General features: G+C 35.6%; 1 protein-coding gene across 1 annotated transcript in view; it reads left to right on the top strand.

The window, feature by feature from the left end:
- LOC121422581 (fibrillin-2-like) overlaps nt 1–16,603 on the top strand; it is a 144,298-nt gene that overhangs the window by 18,603 nt on the left and 109,092 nt on the right. The window contains exons 8-23 of the mRNA XM_041617731.1: nt 177–299; nt 570–692; nt 1,516–1,638; nt 2,635–2,757; nt 4,369–4,491; nt 5,733–5,849; nt 6,328–6,450; nt 7,268–7,390; nt 8,233–8,349; nt 9,414–9,530; nt 10,255–10,377; nt 12,584–12,706; nt 13,536–13,652; nt 14,373–14,495; nt 15,100–15,222; nt 16,194–16,316. Of these exons, the coding sequence (XP_041473665.1) occupies nt 177–299; nt 570–692; nt 1,516–1,638; nt 2,635–2,757; nt 4,369–4,491; nt 5,733–5,849; nt 6,328–6,450; nt 7,268–7,390; nt 8,233–8,349; nt 9,414–9,530; nt 10,255–10,377; nt 12,584–12,706; nt 13,536–13,652; nt 14,373–14,495; nt 15,100–15,222; nt 16,194–16,316 (1,944 nt within the window). The remainder of the gene's footprint in view (nt 1–176; nt 300–569; nt 693–1,515; nt 1,639–2,634; nt 2,758–4,368; nt 4,492–5,732; nt 5,850–6,327; nt 6,451–7,267; nt 7,391–8,232; nt 8,350–9,413; nt 9,531–10,254; nt 10,378–12,583; nt 12,707–13,535; nt 13,653–14,372; nt 14,496–15,099; nt 15,223–16,193; nt 16,317–16,603) is intronic.

The raw sequence follows: 16,603 nt of genomic DNA, 5'->3' as shown, positions 1-16,603 counted from the left end.
CATGCTCAGAGGTGCTAAGTCAGCTGCATAGGGATATAGGGTTATGTCATACAGCTCAATAAAGGGTCACTAGTCATGTGCAATGTCATTCATCACTTACAAACAGCTTTGTCCTCCATCTCATTTGTGTTTCATGCCTTGATGCAATCATGATCTTTCTGTCTTTCCTTTCTTAGTGATGAATCCTTGCAGTAGTTTCCCTTGTCAGAATGGAGGACGGTGTTCAGCAATCGATGGTTCATGTACAGAATTCACCTGTCAGTGTCAAGGATGTTTTACAGGGGACCGTTGCACTATTGGTAAGTCTGCTAATATGATGTTTACAGATTATTATACTCAGCATAGTGTACATACCTCGACATATGTAGTCATTTACACCCAAGCATTATTCATTTGAAAATGGTAAACAATAGTGAAATTTTATTCAGATTACATAACTTAAAATTTGTATTGTAGTGCTTGTTTACATGTTGCATGAGATCAGTCTAAGTATTTAAAGTATATTGTTATCTCCCCCTTCATCTGCCACCCCCTCTCTCTCTAAATCTCCTTTCCCTTTTCTTTAACAGGTCAGAATCCATGCAATCCCAGTCCATGTGTCAATGGAGCCTGTCAGATCAGCAGTCTCTCACCATGTACACAGTACAGTTGTCTTTGCAACTTGTGCTACACTGGTCAGAACTGTGACATTCGTAAGTATTCAAATAATGCGCATCAGTTTGGGATAGTAAAAACTACACTGGAACAGTTCTAAATACCGAGGTGAAAGTCAAGGGTCTTAAACTGTTTAAAAGATTCTTTGTTAGGCTAATTTTCTTAATGCAATGCCAAGCAAAACAATGTGAATTCTTTTGTCAGATGTAAGAACGTTTATCATGAAAGTTGTCAGCATTGACAATTTCAGTGAAATCCTTGGTTTTGATTGCACTGGCCTCTGACTGTTACTATGGTAACTGTCAGAGAAAGACAACTTGTCAGTGCTGACAGTTTTCATGAAATGGTCCCTGGTGTTGTGACTTGAATTCTCCATTCAAACATGCCAAGCTCCTGGCAAGAGGGCAAACAGTTCACACGTTGTATGGCTTAGTTGTGGTTCGAATCCACAACATCTTAATAATGACAAATTAATGCGTGCAATTTAATGCATGATGGGCTGGTGGTTATGTTCGCAACTACACTTCTTAGTCACATATTCTTTTGTTTGTTAGGACTCCTCATGTGGAGTCAAATTTGCAGTTTGTCAGCGAGAAGTAAACTGTATTCTAAGTTATTTAGGGTGACTTTGATTTTAGAATTATATTTACTTGAAATGGTAGAGCATCAATCCATGGTTGACCTTTTAGCAGTAAACAGTAGGGTAATCCCCAACACGAGCCACTTTGACTCTGACAGAGTTGAGGACCTGCCAGGGGCATTTCAAGATTATATTGACTGTGTGATTGACTTGACCATATATAGCAAAGTCTTATCAATCGTATCAATAATGACATCAACCCTCCTATTTTTCTTTGTCAGCCATTGATCCATGTGCAAACAACCCTTGTCTTAATGGAGGAACTTGTCAGCAGGATCCAAACAACTGTCTCGGTTTCATCTGTAGCTGTGACGCCTGCTTTCAGGGACCAACGTGTGCCACTGGTATGTTCCTGCATTGAAGAGAGAGCTCTTCCCCTTTTATTGCTATGTAGCTAATGCCTTTCAGAATCCCATGGCTTATTAATTTTATTTTCCTTATGTAAGCTAGTAAATGTTTGTAATATAGAAAACGGGTAGGGGCTATTATATCCACTTGAACAGCAAACAGAAAAGGGTCATAGTGAATTGATTTTATTGAAAAGAAAACATGAGCCCTTTGGGAATACTGTAGTAGCACATTACCTAGCAAGCATTTGAAGTGGGTAAATGATTCCCAGTGCCAATATACTTGCACCACCACTTTTGCAATATTTTCATTGAAACTTGTTTCAATTATTTAAGAGTTCATATAGAAGAAAACATTTTAGAATCATGCTGGTTTGATACTCATGATAAAGTTTTGACACCATCTGGGAGTCAAATATACATTTCTCTCATAGAAATCTAAGCTGGTAGCTTGATTCGGTTAAGGTGTTGCTAAAAAATGCTTGGAGGGCAAATTTTATCAGAATTTTTAAAATGAAAATGCCATAATAAATAAACAGAAACAGTAGTGTCCAAAAAGTGCATGAGTAATGCCTGTGTACACATTCTAAGCCAGGTTGATCTTAATGACAATACCAATAAGAATGTTAACTGGTTGCTAAGTACAGTTGGAGCAATATCAAAGTACTTAGTATAAGCCTGTAATCTGAACTCCAGTTTGACTTTAGTGATGGTCTAACTCGGCTAAAATTATTGGAAGCCAGAAATGTTGAAATTGTGTTAACATCTTAATTTTCTGTGCTCTTTCCCCAACATTCTAAGAAAATTATTATTCATTTAGTGAAAAATGAGATGGAAATTGAACCTGTGCTGTCAGAGATTTGTGTCACATTTGGCTATCCGTAGTTAAACCACAACTTTAGACTAGAGTTTCAAGTAAACCCAAGTGGTCAGAATACAGGCCATAAAGTAGACCTACAGTACATTAGGAGATTAACCATTGTCCATTTACAGACCTGGATCCGTGTGTTAACAATCCTTGTGCGAATGGAGGTACATGTATAACTGATCAAGGGTCATGTACATCATTCACATGCCAGTGCCCAGCATGTGTGGAAGGTTCTCTATGCCAGCAGGGTGAGTAGACCAAAAATATACTACTGTTGCACAATAAATGATACCAGTTTAAAACTAACCATTGGAATGTCTTATTGAAAATAATGCAGATTTAGTCAAATTTGCCAGTGTGCCTGTGGTACAAGTTGGCCTTGTACAAGTTTTCCAAAGGCATTTGAACTAGGGTCCCGCCCCGAAGCCTCGGGTACCCGGGTAGAAAAATCAATACCCGATACCCGAAAATTGTTCACCAGTATATTGATTTGTATTCCGTATAGTGTAAGACATGATTGTAACTCATCACAAAAGTACACAAGTCTCATTTCGAATCTCACCAATTACCCTCGAAATATCCATAGATATACTAGTTTTTCAAGTGATGATGATGTGACTGAGATCGTTCAATGGTCGCCATGTTTCTTTTGCAGCGCAGTGACGTCATCCAGCCACTACGACGCAAGCCAATTTATGAATGAAAATATAGTAAGCATGCGCATTGCAAGCCTCAGCCCCACGCAGTATTCTGTCAAAACAAGTTTGCAATAGTCTGTCATCTCGTACCAAAATTGACATAGAATTCCACTTTCCTTTATTTCATATAAATTATGAAAGGTATTCTCAGAGAATCCGTTTTCTCACCGATACAACGCAGGTAAGCAAATTTTATTACTTGCTTTTCCGTCAAAATCTTACGAAGTAGCGTCGATATTGCATCGTGTTTGTGAGTTTGTAGAATCTATCGCTACATGAACAAAGTCAATTGATTTCCGGGTTTTTGGAGCATACGAGGCGCCAGCCAATCACGTTCTTGATACCATTTTCCGTTCATCATAAACCGAAAATGGTAACACGATCGTGATTGGCTGGCGCATTTGACGCTCCGAAACCCGGAAATAAATTGACTTTGTTCACGTAGCGATAGATTTTACAAACCCACGGACACGATGTAATATCGACGGTACTTCGAAGGATTTTGACGGAAAAGCAAGAAGTCATAAAAATTTGCTTGCCTTTGCGGTATCGGTGAGAAAACGGATCCTCTGAGAATACCTTTTATAATTCATATGAAATATAGAAAAGTGGAATTTTAGGTCGATTTTGGTACGAGGTGAGAGTATTGCAGACTTGTTTCGATGGAATACTTCGTGGGGCACGGAAAGCTTGCAATGCGCATGCTTACTATATTTCCATTCATAAAATTGGCTTGCATCATATTGGCTTGATGATGTCACCTATGGGGTTTTCCCACCAGTCATATTTCGAGCGACATGATTTTCGGGTACCCGCCCGAAAATTACCACGGGTACCCGCCCGAAAATTACCACGGGTACCCGAAGAGAAAAAAACCCAAAAGTCCCAGGCCTAATTTGAACATTATTCTACATTAATAATGTTCATTGTTGGATATCGGGGAGGATGTGTCCCCCCCAACTTGATTTTTGAATTCTGTACAGGGGCCTATGGGAGAGGGTTGTCTCCCCCCCAAAAAAATCAAGAAATTACTACCTATGGTCATGATATAGTGTTTCCTAGCACTTTACGTAAGTTGTTTGTAGTATTGAGTATATTTTTTTATTATTCAACATGCTGTGTCTTTTTAATAAAACATTAAATGATTGGTCCTATATCCAGGTATAACACCATGCAGTCCGAATCCATGTCTGAACGACGGTTTATGTATACCCTCAACTACTGTTTGCACCGAGTACAGCTGCATCTGCCGCAATTGCAACACAGGGATGAACTGTGAAGCTCGTAAGTACGAGGATATTGGGTGATTTCAAGTTCAGTGTTGACCTTTTGGTGATGGTGTTAGGTCAAATTTTAAAACGATTACAATGCCAAACATAAAATGAAGATGGTCCCGAAAAGTCACTCACTAGATAAAGTGATTTGGATCAGTTTGACAAACGATGAATAAGTGTTGGAGCAAGGGGAAACAATCCAAATTTCAACAACACCAAGCCCAACATTGAACTTGAAATCACCCATTCTGTCCATGTTTCATCGCTCTTCCAGACAGTAAGTGGTATCACAGGCCTAATTCATTTCCAATAGACTTGTGTGTTAAAGTGGCACTTTAAAAAAAATCATTAAAAAATAAGTAGGAATTTCGAGGGTTGAATGTTTACTACCAGTGGACAATATATATGTCTGACATTCCATATATGACAAGAAAAGGGTACCTCGAACAGCTCATTTGAAAATAAATTGGCATTCATGAAGACTACACCTGACAGGATCAAATTCATCACTTGAGAGAGTAAAACTACCCTATAAGGCAATCCAAATTTTGACAACAACACTAACACGAAGGCCAATACCAGACTTGAAATCACCCAATGTGTTATTTGCCGTAATAGGTGAAATGTGTCCTTTTTACTTTATACCATTGGGATATCATGTCCTATTTAAAAATGTGCTGCTAACGTGAACATTCAATATTTGAAGTTAAAGATAAACACCAGTTGTGGTAAGGACCTACAAATGAGTTCAAACAGTATCCAATGAAATAACTACCTAAAGTGTTTTTATGTATAAATAAAATATATGTGCAAAATGGCCCTGGAAGAAAATGCATAATTGCTAAGAAATTAGCAAAATAAGCACTGAATTCCATCAAATGTCAGGTATTTTTCCAAGCAATATCAATCCACTTTCCAACATATGCTTTCTGTGTTAGTGATCATCATAATTATTGGTTTTGAGCTAAAATTTCATGATTGCACAAGGATAAGTTTACATTAATGTGTCAGATCTAAGTATATGATGATATGCTGACAATTTTGATTTAAAAGTCTTTCTCATGAAATAATTGTTTGCTGCAACTACTTTGTTTTACCTTTATAGTCCAACAGAAACACATGAAAAAGAGGACAAATTATTTCTCATGTATGCCTGAATTAATAAAAATAATTGTATTGCGTAATCATGACCATTTGAAAAGGTTTCCCTGTATAACAAACTAATGTTATATATCCTCGTATCTTTCACAGAGCTAGATCCTTGCAGTAACAATCCTTGTGGCAACCAGGGGTCATGTAGTCCTGTAACCTGTACGGATTATAGTTGTACATGTCAGGGGTGCTTTACAGGGCAGAATTGTCTTACACGTGAGTATCATAATGATGATTTAAAGAGTGAGTTTAATGAATTAAACTTTTAATTTTGAAAACGAGGTAAACCACTTTAAATGATGCCATCATTTATTTGATTGCTTTGTTATCTCTGATTTTGCTTCAACCAAAAATTTTAGCATTTACAGGAGGAGGAAGGTAAGAATGATAAAGTAAAAGGGCCCTGTCACAGAAGAGATGCATTCAGGCTTACCACTAATAACCTTACACTAATATATTTTCAGTCAACTGACTAAAAGAGAGTGGATATTATGATTGTTTTATTTTATTGCAATTGTTGCATTTAAAGAGAGCTCTTTCTGCCAGAGGTTCCAAAACAGTGGATTCCAAAAGGTAAATTAATCTTACTTTCTTCATCGGGTCCATGTCAAATTTATTATATGAATTAAATGATTTTGTTAGGAGTCATTACAGTGTTAAAAGAGTAATGTGTGTTCCATTTACATCACTACAGCTATTACCCCATGTGAACCGTCACCATGTATGAACGGGGCAGCCTGTATTCCTGTTAGTGGATTGTGTGATGCCTTTGAATGCCAGTGCGTCGGATGCTTCCAAGGACAGTTTTGTGAAAACGGTACCTCCATTTTACTTTCTCCTAACACAAATAATATGTAACATTGGCAATGTATTTGGTCCCAGTTGCTTGGGTGCAATGATTTGAATAAAATGATATATAAGATTGCTGTACAATTACATATGAATATCTATATTTTAAGTTGGGTACTACATGGCCCCCGATGTCAATAAAACAACTTCTTGAACATATCTACTGTATGCATTGTTTTTGTAGGTGTTTGGAGCTACATTAATTCTCCTTAATATTTCTGTTCTTTCTTTAACCCTTATTAAACTGGGGGGTCAATTTGACACCCCTCAACAAATTTTGCCACTTCACCATGGCGCAAAGTTTTTTTGACCACGCCACTCACTGATTTTTTACTTACTTTCAAGTCATGCACATCTTTTGAGACCAAATTTGCAACCCTTGGGTACTTGGTCATAAAATTACGCAATATTTTGCAAGCACATGTCGGTCCCAAAATTGCTCAAAGCATGATTACGTGTACAAAGGCAATGCAAATTGTATTTTTCAACCAAAATCATAAATGTATGATTATTTTTACTTTTGTTGGTTTTGATGGATTTATTTTACGTTATTTATGATCGCAAAAATGGTTACTGACAAAGTTCATCGAAAAAAAACAATGAAATACAAAGGTTTAAAAAACAAAGAAATTTATGTGTTCACCAAATTGACCCCCCCGTATATGTTGGTCTGAAATAGCCCAGTTAAGATACGGTAAAAAAGTAGTAACTTCAGTTTCTGGAAAATTGACTAACATAACAAATAGGTAACCTCCCTGATGTAAGATACTTTCTTTTTTTCACAGCTCAAAATCAGTGCAACCCTAATCCGTGTCAGTTTAACGGCATCTGTACTGCAACACCTGGATCCTGTACAGAGTTCTCTTGCATTTGTCAGGGCTGCAGCACTGGACCAACCTGTGAAACATGTGAGTACCTTAATCATTACGAAAACTTCCCGTTTGATTCTCGACCTCACTTCGGACTGCAAACTGCGGTCGCATACCCCGTTTTGCGTTTGGGAAATCTCAAACAACTTTTCCAACTATCAACGCGTGTATACATGGAACTCCATGCACTCACCAGAACACACATTGCAATCCATCGTGTGTGGCCCCCTGCTGTGACCGTTGATGCTGGGGTGTATTATCTTCGGACCGAGGTCAAGAAACAGGTGTTTCTATACTTAAATTTCATGCTTGAGGGCAAGAGGGTTTTGAGAAGAGATTTGATGATAAGGGAAACTTGGGGTATACTGCTCTTAAACGCAAGATTTTCGTCATGATGAAATCTCCTGGATTTGGACTTGTATCTCATAGAGTCCTTGTTGAATCTAAAGCCATTTCTTTTCAGAATAGTGGACTTAACGTATGCTCGTCTTTTGTTCAAAAAAGTTATAAGCTATAATTACAGAAGAGAATTGAACTGATCTATTTTCAAATGTTTCTGTTGAGCGACTGACATGTAGCAAATTGTGAAGCACTTTGTAATTACGAGGAAAGGGTGAGGTACCAAATCAATGACTTGGATTGGATGAGATTCTAGCCTTTCCAGTGCTTTTGAGATAGAGAAATGTTTTTTAGTAATTTCCCAAATTTTACCACTAAACTAGAATGTGAAATGCAATGAGAAATGTCCAAGATATATGATTCTTTTCTTCAACTTCAATCAAGTACATCAAGTGAAGATGAGTAAACAAAAGGAAAAGAATGAACTAAACCGTCATTTCTATCATCATGATTTTTCTGTTTTTATTTTCTCTATGATGTAGTACTGGACCCATGCACTGTAAACCCATGTAATAATGGAGGAGTTTGTTTGAGGTTATCTTGCCAGGAGTACGAATGCCGCTGTCCAACCTGTTTTGAAGGAGACAACTGCCAAATAAGTATGCGTCCTCTTCTTTCAGGGTTCCCAGCCCATCAGAGAAAAGGGAAAATTATATTACTTTTTCCAGTCAGGGAAAATTCAGGGAATTTGATAAACAATACCTCAAATCAGGAAAAATGCCACAAATGAGTAAAAATCAGGGGAGTTTGATCAGCCCAAAAGCACGGTAGTTAGTCAGACTCTGTTATATTTTGTTGCATAAAACAACATCCATTGAATTACTGGCTATGGTGGTACTAATTCATTTTACATTATCATTTTTATACTGAAAATACATGTAACTGCAACAACTTAGAAAACATGCGTAACTTGGAATAGGTTTAAATAATTAGGGAAATTTTAAAAACTTCATCAGGGAAAACTCAGGGAATTTTGTTTCCTTGAAAAGCTGGGAACCCTGTCTTTAGTGGAGAAGATTTTAGGATGTTCTAGTATACCTGGCATCATTCTCACAACCTTTTAAATATCTCAACCTGATATAAATGAAGCTGGTCTTCCTTGCACTCTGCAGATACACTAAGTAACTGTTGCACAATATAAAATACTGTATCTGCTGTTCATTCAGTAGATAAAGCCAATAATTAGAGATACACTTTAGATAAAGATTGGACCATGATGTATATCTGACTTAAAATAATGGCATGGTGTCAGGGTGTATTGTAATGTTTGAAGACAAGTGATTGTCAATGAATATAGTTTCAAACGAGTATTAATTTCATGTTCATACATTGGTTATTTAGTAAAATATGATGGCAAGTTGTGACATTTTGGGTATCCCATTACCATAAGATACTTTGAACTTTATGCCATCAAAACCAACATGAAACAACCATGAGGTCTAAGATACATTGAATGCATGGGTATATAACCTCCTTTGAAATATTTGGTAGTCAACTAAAATTTGAATGGTTTAATGATATTTCAATGGTAGCAATAGCTCAAAATGCTTTATTTAAATGGACACAAGAATGTACAAATTGGCCCACTTATTTATGAAACCACCTAACTGTTTTTAATCCCTGTGATTTGTGTTTGTGACTTTGGACTTTTCTCTTCTTACAGCATCAGACCCATGTTCATCTCAGATCTGTTTGAATGGTGGAACATGTCAACCATTGTCATGCTCTGTTGCTACGTGTCAATGTCCAGGATGTTACACTGGACCTAACTGCGAACTTTGTGAGTCCATTTACACTATTTGAGAGCTTGATGATGGAGGTCAAATATTAAGCAATTTTTTTTTTGATCCCAAATATCTACTCCAAAGATCTAAGAATGGGGTAAACTACTTGTTTACTTAGTATCCATGACAAAGGATAGTTCAATATTGTTTGTATTAACATGTATGAAAATAATGAAATAATCGAGTTATGGTATTACATTATTTGAGAGCTTGATTAAAGAATTTGAATATCAAGCAAGAATACTGGGAATCGTATGTCCTCTAACAAGTAGTTTTGATCAATAGTCATGCTAAATATCAGTGAACTGCTATTTTACAAAGTTCTCTCACTCTCTCTGACCATAGTTTGCATTTTAGATCGAAAGAGTCCAATGTTTCCTTATTATGCAATGACCATGAGTGAGCAAGCTCACAATGTAATTTCCCCCACCTGCTTTTTATTTTAGCATTTTTTATCCTTTCTGCTCTAAGGAATAGGATAAACTCCTCACTGAAACATCATCTGTTACAGCAGATGGTCTGATATTATCTTTTGTTAAAATGTGTAAAAAAATGAAATTAGTAAGATTTCATACAATTACAGGATGAGCAGTGCAGATGTGAAATAGAAAAAAAATCACATAACTGTCCAATTATTCTAATATTATTATCAACATTGATCGAGTGCCTGCTTTGCAGTGTCTGCAGCATACTTATAAGGTGTAAACTGTTTTTTTCCAGTACAAGATCCATGTAATAACAACGCTTGTCAGAATGGAGCAACTTGTATTCCTGTAGCAGGGTCATGTTTTGATTATACATGTCAATGTCAGGGCTGCTTCGAAGGACAATTCTGTCATTTACGTAAGTCTGCTTAAAAATCACCAGGGCCATCTTGCAGTTTGACTCTTAAGCTGCAATTTTAAGCATTTTACTCAATTTTTGCTTAAGGAAAATACTTAACCCTGTGTGGTGATCATTTTTTTTTTCTGGGAGGGGGGTAGGGCTAAATATTTTGCTTAAATCAAAGTCAGTTGCATACCTGGCTTAAGTCTAGCCTGTGTGCAGTTTACAAATGTGCATAAGCACCCAAATGGATACATTCAATACACATTATTTGGCTTTAACTTTATGGCTTGATGAAATAAAATACTTATGTGATCTGAACACATACGAGTTCAGGCATTTTGCTTAGCCAAGTAAAACAGTAACAAGATTTATGATTTCAATTGAATACCGGCCCAGGTGGGTGTTTCATAAAGCTGTTGGTAAGTTAAGAGGAACTTTAAGAATGACTGGTGATCCTTTCTTGTGGTAAATGGTATATTGCATTGGCAATGGCAATGGTTAGGCGCATAAGAAGGGTTCACTAGTCGTTCTTAAAGTCACACTTAATGTACGGATAGCTTTATGAAATGGCACTGTGGTTAATGAGAGTTATAAAGCTTAATGCTGTCCAGTCAGACCAACAGAACCGACTCAAAACTGACAAATGGTATGTCATTGGTAATAAGTAGGGGAAGGCGGGGTAAGTTGTGACAGTTTTTGCTTTTTGCATGTTAGAATTGATATGATTAATAATCTTGTCGAAATAAGTACCTTGCCTTGAAATTTAATTCTTCTGAAATATTTTCCACCTATATATAACTTTCTATCCCCACACTGAAAGTCATCGTGACCTTTGAAAAAAACGATGTCAAATGGCTCAACTTGCCCCATATATGGGGTAAGTTTGAGCCACCTTCTGGGGTAAGTTGAGCCACAAAAACTATGTACAAAATGTATGAGGGGAGAACCAGCATGTCAATTTTTTGTTTAAAGTCTTTTCACTTGCTAATTCTATATAAATACTAACATCCTTTAAAAGGAAAAGTGCAGTCATGTAAATTTGCTCCTTTCAGCCAGCATTTCAATCGATTTTTATGGTTTGTTTGTTTTTTAAGATACATTACCATAGGAATTACCATGGCTCAACTTGCCCCATGCTGTTTGGCTCAACTTACCCCAGTCCGAACTTAGTGTGAATATTTTGTATCCACACATTTATTATGCATCCATCATATAAAAGACTATGACAAGAATGAAGATCCATACCTGGACTAATAATGTTGCTATCATGTCTTTATTATATTCAAAGACGTGTGTGTTTATAAAGCACTTATCTATTTCACACTCTTTTTTACTTTTTTGGCTGAAATTCATGTTTTTCCCTCTAAAAAACTACTTTTTGTTTCAAAGTTGAAAACAATGTGGTGGGGTTAGGGGTAATGCTATGGGTCATCAAGACATGACACCACCACAATGTCTGACTCATTCATTATTGGCCTGGGGCTGGTGGCTCAACTTGCCCCTATGCTCAATTTACCCCACCTTCCCCTACTAGCTTTTATTTTGGAATGGGTTTTGCTGGTGTGTAGCATGACTTCGTTAATGTACAAACTACAACAGTATATTCTCTGAAAGTCAAGTCAATAATGATATTTTAGTCATGAAAAAACTTTACTACAGTCATGATCTTGTTTTATCACTATTTACAGCATGTCATAGGAATGATTCCATTTACTATAGAACTGTTATACACATGTAACTATTTTTATGTAAATGATCCTGTAACAAATAAAAAATAAAATGTTTGCTGAATTTATTGAAACTAAAAAGTTGATTGAATAAAGATACATGTTGAAAATTGCAATTATTGGATTTTGAAACTTAGTATGAAAGTGTATCAAGTGTAAGAAAGTATCATTATATACAAATATACTTTTATGTAAATTATATTTACTTAGGATGACTGACACCTTGGAAAATATTGAGTAGACCGTGCCACATGAGAGCTTAATAGTAAAGGGTCAAATAATTATTTCCCAAACTGTACATTAATCTAGGAAGGAAAGGACGCAATGATGCTATCACATCAACATTAATTACCTCCTCACGTAAGCCTCATTTATTTCATTATTTCTTTTGAATACTACAAATTTTCAAGTTTTACCATATACATTTTTTTAAATAATTTTTTTCTGTCTAACCACTGGGAGTATTCATTTGTCCAAATCTTTTTCTCATCTAGCTATTGATCCTTGTCAGACTTTCCCATGTCAGTTTGGGGGTGTGTGTAGTCTGGTAGCGGGAGAATGTAATAACTTTACATGCCAATGTCAAGGATGCTTCTCTGGCCCAACCTGTTCGGAATGTAAGTTTCAATGAAATTACAACTTTGTAGAACCATAAGCTGCATAGCACTATATGCTATCTAAGCAATATGTAAAATTTACATAATGAAAAGATTTGCATTTTGAAAACCCATGTAAAATTGATAATCCTCATCTGTTTATAAAAGTGTATAAGGCCCACTCCTTAGTAATATTATTTCATGAATGTATTATTCAGTCAGTGTTATACCCAACATTAACACAAAGCATGGTTACTATTTGTTCAAGTGTAATTCAGTGATCAGAGACTTTTTATACTACAGAGATGTCTATTCCAATTAAATCTAAAATGGAATGTAAGCATATCACATTTTTTTCTCAATCTTTCTAGAAGGGCCCTTTCTTAAAAATAAGCGTGGTTTCATCACAAATGAATTGTATTAATTATCCAGAATAGCAAATGTTCAAAATGTAACAGATTTTCTACATGTAAGTGAACAACTTGTATACAGTCAGAAAACACAAACCAAAAATCTTGAGTTTTGTTTTTGCAAGAGGGCTTGAGTTTGACTAGTTACTGATTGTTTGAAAATGATTTAAAGAAATCTAACATTTTCATAATGTTTTGTGTATCATTTTGAAGATATTCTATATCTAAGATTATTTATTTAAGCCCTGCCCAAGAAAGATATTCTATATCTAAGATTTTATTAGCAATGTTTAACAAGTATACATTAGGTTTATTTTTATTTGGGTTCGTATACCAATAATCATAAATATTATCAGAAAAAACATTAACCAGCAGCTTTAGCATTCTGATCAATTGGAGCTTATTAATTTTGTATTTTTATGCTTCACTTCTTTCTGCAGTTGTGAATCCATGTGAGCCCAACAGTTGCTTGAATGGAGCCCTGTGTCGTAGACTATCATGTACTGATTATGAATGCGCTTGTGTTGGATGCTACAATGGAACAAACTGTGAAAACTGTGAGTTCAATTTTGAAAATATCAATTCAGTTTATTTCCAATTTTATGATACATGTACCATAATATTGAGGAAGAACAGAATCGTTTCAACTCTTTGAAATTGATTAAATTATGAGTTTTACAATAGGCAACTTGTTCATACAAAAGAGTTAATGTAGGTTCTTCTGGCTAATTTACATTTGTAATCCTTAATTTTGAGACCTTGATATACTGTTCACTGATAAGCCTGGTTATTACTAAGGTGAACATAATCACAAATATAATTATATAAATGAGAATTCATTAATAGAAATTATGTTAAATATTCTTTCTCTCAGGCCAATTAAGTTTTAATTTTTCCTGTAAAACGGTGAAAAAATACTCTTAAATAATATGAAATATGAACTGAACCTACAATATCACATGGTGGAAAGTTTTATGTCTGAACAAGTGGGTCAAGAGGAAAGACTACCCCTTAATGGTTTTAAGTGATGAGACGACCCCACCACCCCCCCCCCCCCCCCGAAAGAAGGGATTTTTTTTCAAAAGGGACGAAAGCAAAATATGAAAATTAAGTATTGGTCCTTTCTCTATATTACCCCTGTTATTGAATTGACAAAAAAAATCACTGTTAGGTCATTTTGCCCCCTTTCAGAATACCCTGAAGCCACCCCAGTGTTAGACCCTCAAAGATTCTGTGGCTCATCTCATAAACTTTCTCTGTATTTGTACCGTAACTAGTTATTGACCAGTGTAGCCCGAATCCATGTTTGAATGGTGGAATGTGTACACCTCTAGCTGGATCATGCCAAGGGTATACCTGTCAGTGTGACGGATGCTTCATAGGGTCGAACTGTGAAACAGGTAATGTAATCTTATCAACCTTCATGTATCTCTTCATAGCGATCAATGTTTAATTATACCACGGTCATAGTCATCTGTAGACTCATTATCGCCTTGAGCATCTACTGAAGAAATGAGAAATGCATGATACATATTTTTAAATTATCTTTGTTATTATTTTTATGATTATTATCATCATTATGTTATATTGTCATCATTTTTGTTATCATTATTAGCATTATTATGATTTATTCTATATATGTTTATTCTATCTTTATATGGGTCCGTGGTGTAAAACAGTGTCTCATGCTGATCTCGTTCTCTTATCAAAATATATTTGAACAAATAAAAATGAAATGGATAATTTTTTTTTCTTGCACCCTTGACCCCTGTCATACCCATCTCTTGAATTCCTTCCTGAAATATCAGTGATTATACCCACATGTTTTTGGTGACCAGTTGGAGACTTTAACCTAAGAATTAATACAATTGCCTTAATTTGAAAGCATCTTTAAGTCACTAAAAACCCCTTTGTTGATATATGATTGATATGATGTACATGGACAGAGTGTTGGATTTCTTTTCAAACTTTAAGTTTCTTTCAATTCTTTTGTTTTTGTCCTAGCCATTACCCAGTGCGATCCTAATCCTTGTTTCAATGGAGGTACCTGTAACAGCAATGGATCATCGTGTGGTGATTTCACCTGTCAATGTGCAGGTTGTTTCACAGACAGAAACTGCTTGACAGGTAAATCATCCTCTTTCAGTTCATTTTTCGTCATACCATGAGAGTGCTGCTCAATAGAACTAACTAAGTTTTTATTGACTTTTTCCGGTAATCAGTTTATTTCACAATAATAATCGATTCTTTTTTGTATAAAGAAATATCTTTCTGGCATTATACTACTTAGCGATGAGTCTGTAAGTTCAATACTCTATATATTAAAAGGCAACCTTTTTCTGTTGATTAATGTTTATTGCATTGTGTTGCTGAGAGATTTCAAGGTGACATAATGAATTTATTTTAGACGAGTAGACGTTTTTTCCCTGAATAAAATAGAACAGTAGCAATTTGTGATAACAATGGTGCGTAATCACTTTTTTTCTTTCATACTGGGGAATTCATATGTGACATAAATGTTGCTCATGCCCACTATAGTTAGGGGTGGGTCTAATAATAATCCATCTTGGCATGATAATAGGGTTTAACAACCATTGATGCATATACACCAGCAACGCAGCTCAAGAGCTGGTTTGACAGAGTGCATTTGCAACTTCATCAGTGTGGACTATATGGCAGTTTTGATTGAGTCAATTTCTCATAAATAATGGATTGTCAGAGGACAGTCAAAACTGAATTAACTTTCCCTCAATGTATACATGTATTACAACTGGTTTAGTCAAAACTTTTATATGATGAAACTATAGGGACAAACAAATCAGTACTTAGCATTAGTTTTCGTTTACTATTTTGGAAAGAAAATTATGGAAATGCTATACTTTAAGCCATTTTTTACCCCAACAAATTAATTATCTGCTGTGTAATTTTGAAGAAATTTGGGATTCAAATATTGTTAACTTGCATGATGTTTACGTGATGTATAATTATAAGTGGTGCAATCTCTTTTTCTTTGTCAATGTGATTAATGTTTACGTTGTAAAAAATAAGACAAATCAGTTAATAGATTTATTGTGATATGTTTTTACCCTTTTTTGCAGAGGTGCATTCTTGTCAATCTTCACCATGTTTGAATGGTGGTGAGTGTCAGCTGGTTCAAGATTCATGCTCTCAGTACACATGTAGATGCCAGGGTTGTTTCTCCGGAGATAACTGCCAAACGTGTGAGTTAATTTGGAAGCTCTTTTGATTTGATTGTGTTGAATCAAGCCTATGAATCGTTTAATATCTGCACACATTTTTAATGCAAAAGATGCTCCTTACTATGTAATTCCATAGTGTTTGAAAAATGGGAAAGAAAATAATTTTTTTTAATGAAATTATTGTTGTTATTATTATTATTTTGTTTAGCATCACCTGTGCCTGTGAGGCAAAAAGTGAACTGAATCATTATGACCGCAGGTGTTTCCTCGTGATAAAACCGAATGGGGAATGTAGATGCTCAACTACA

Source organism: Lytechinus variegatus, chromosome 10 (assembly GCF_018143015.1).
Source record: "Lytechinus variegatus isolate NC3 chromosome 10, Lvar_3.0, whole genome shotgun sequence".
In the NCBI taxonomy this organism is placed as follows: Eukaryota; Metazoa; Echinodermata; class Echinoidea; order Temnopleuroida; family Toxopneustidae; genus Lytechinus; species Lytechinus variegatus.
The sequence above is the reverse complement of the archived record's forward strand: the minus strand, read 5'-3'. Positions and strand labels throughout refer to the sequence as shown.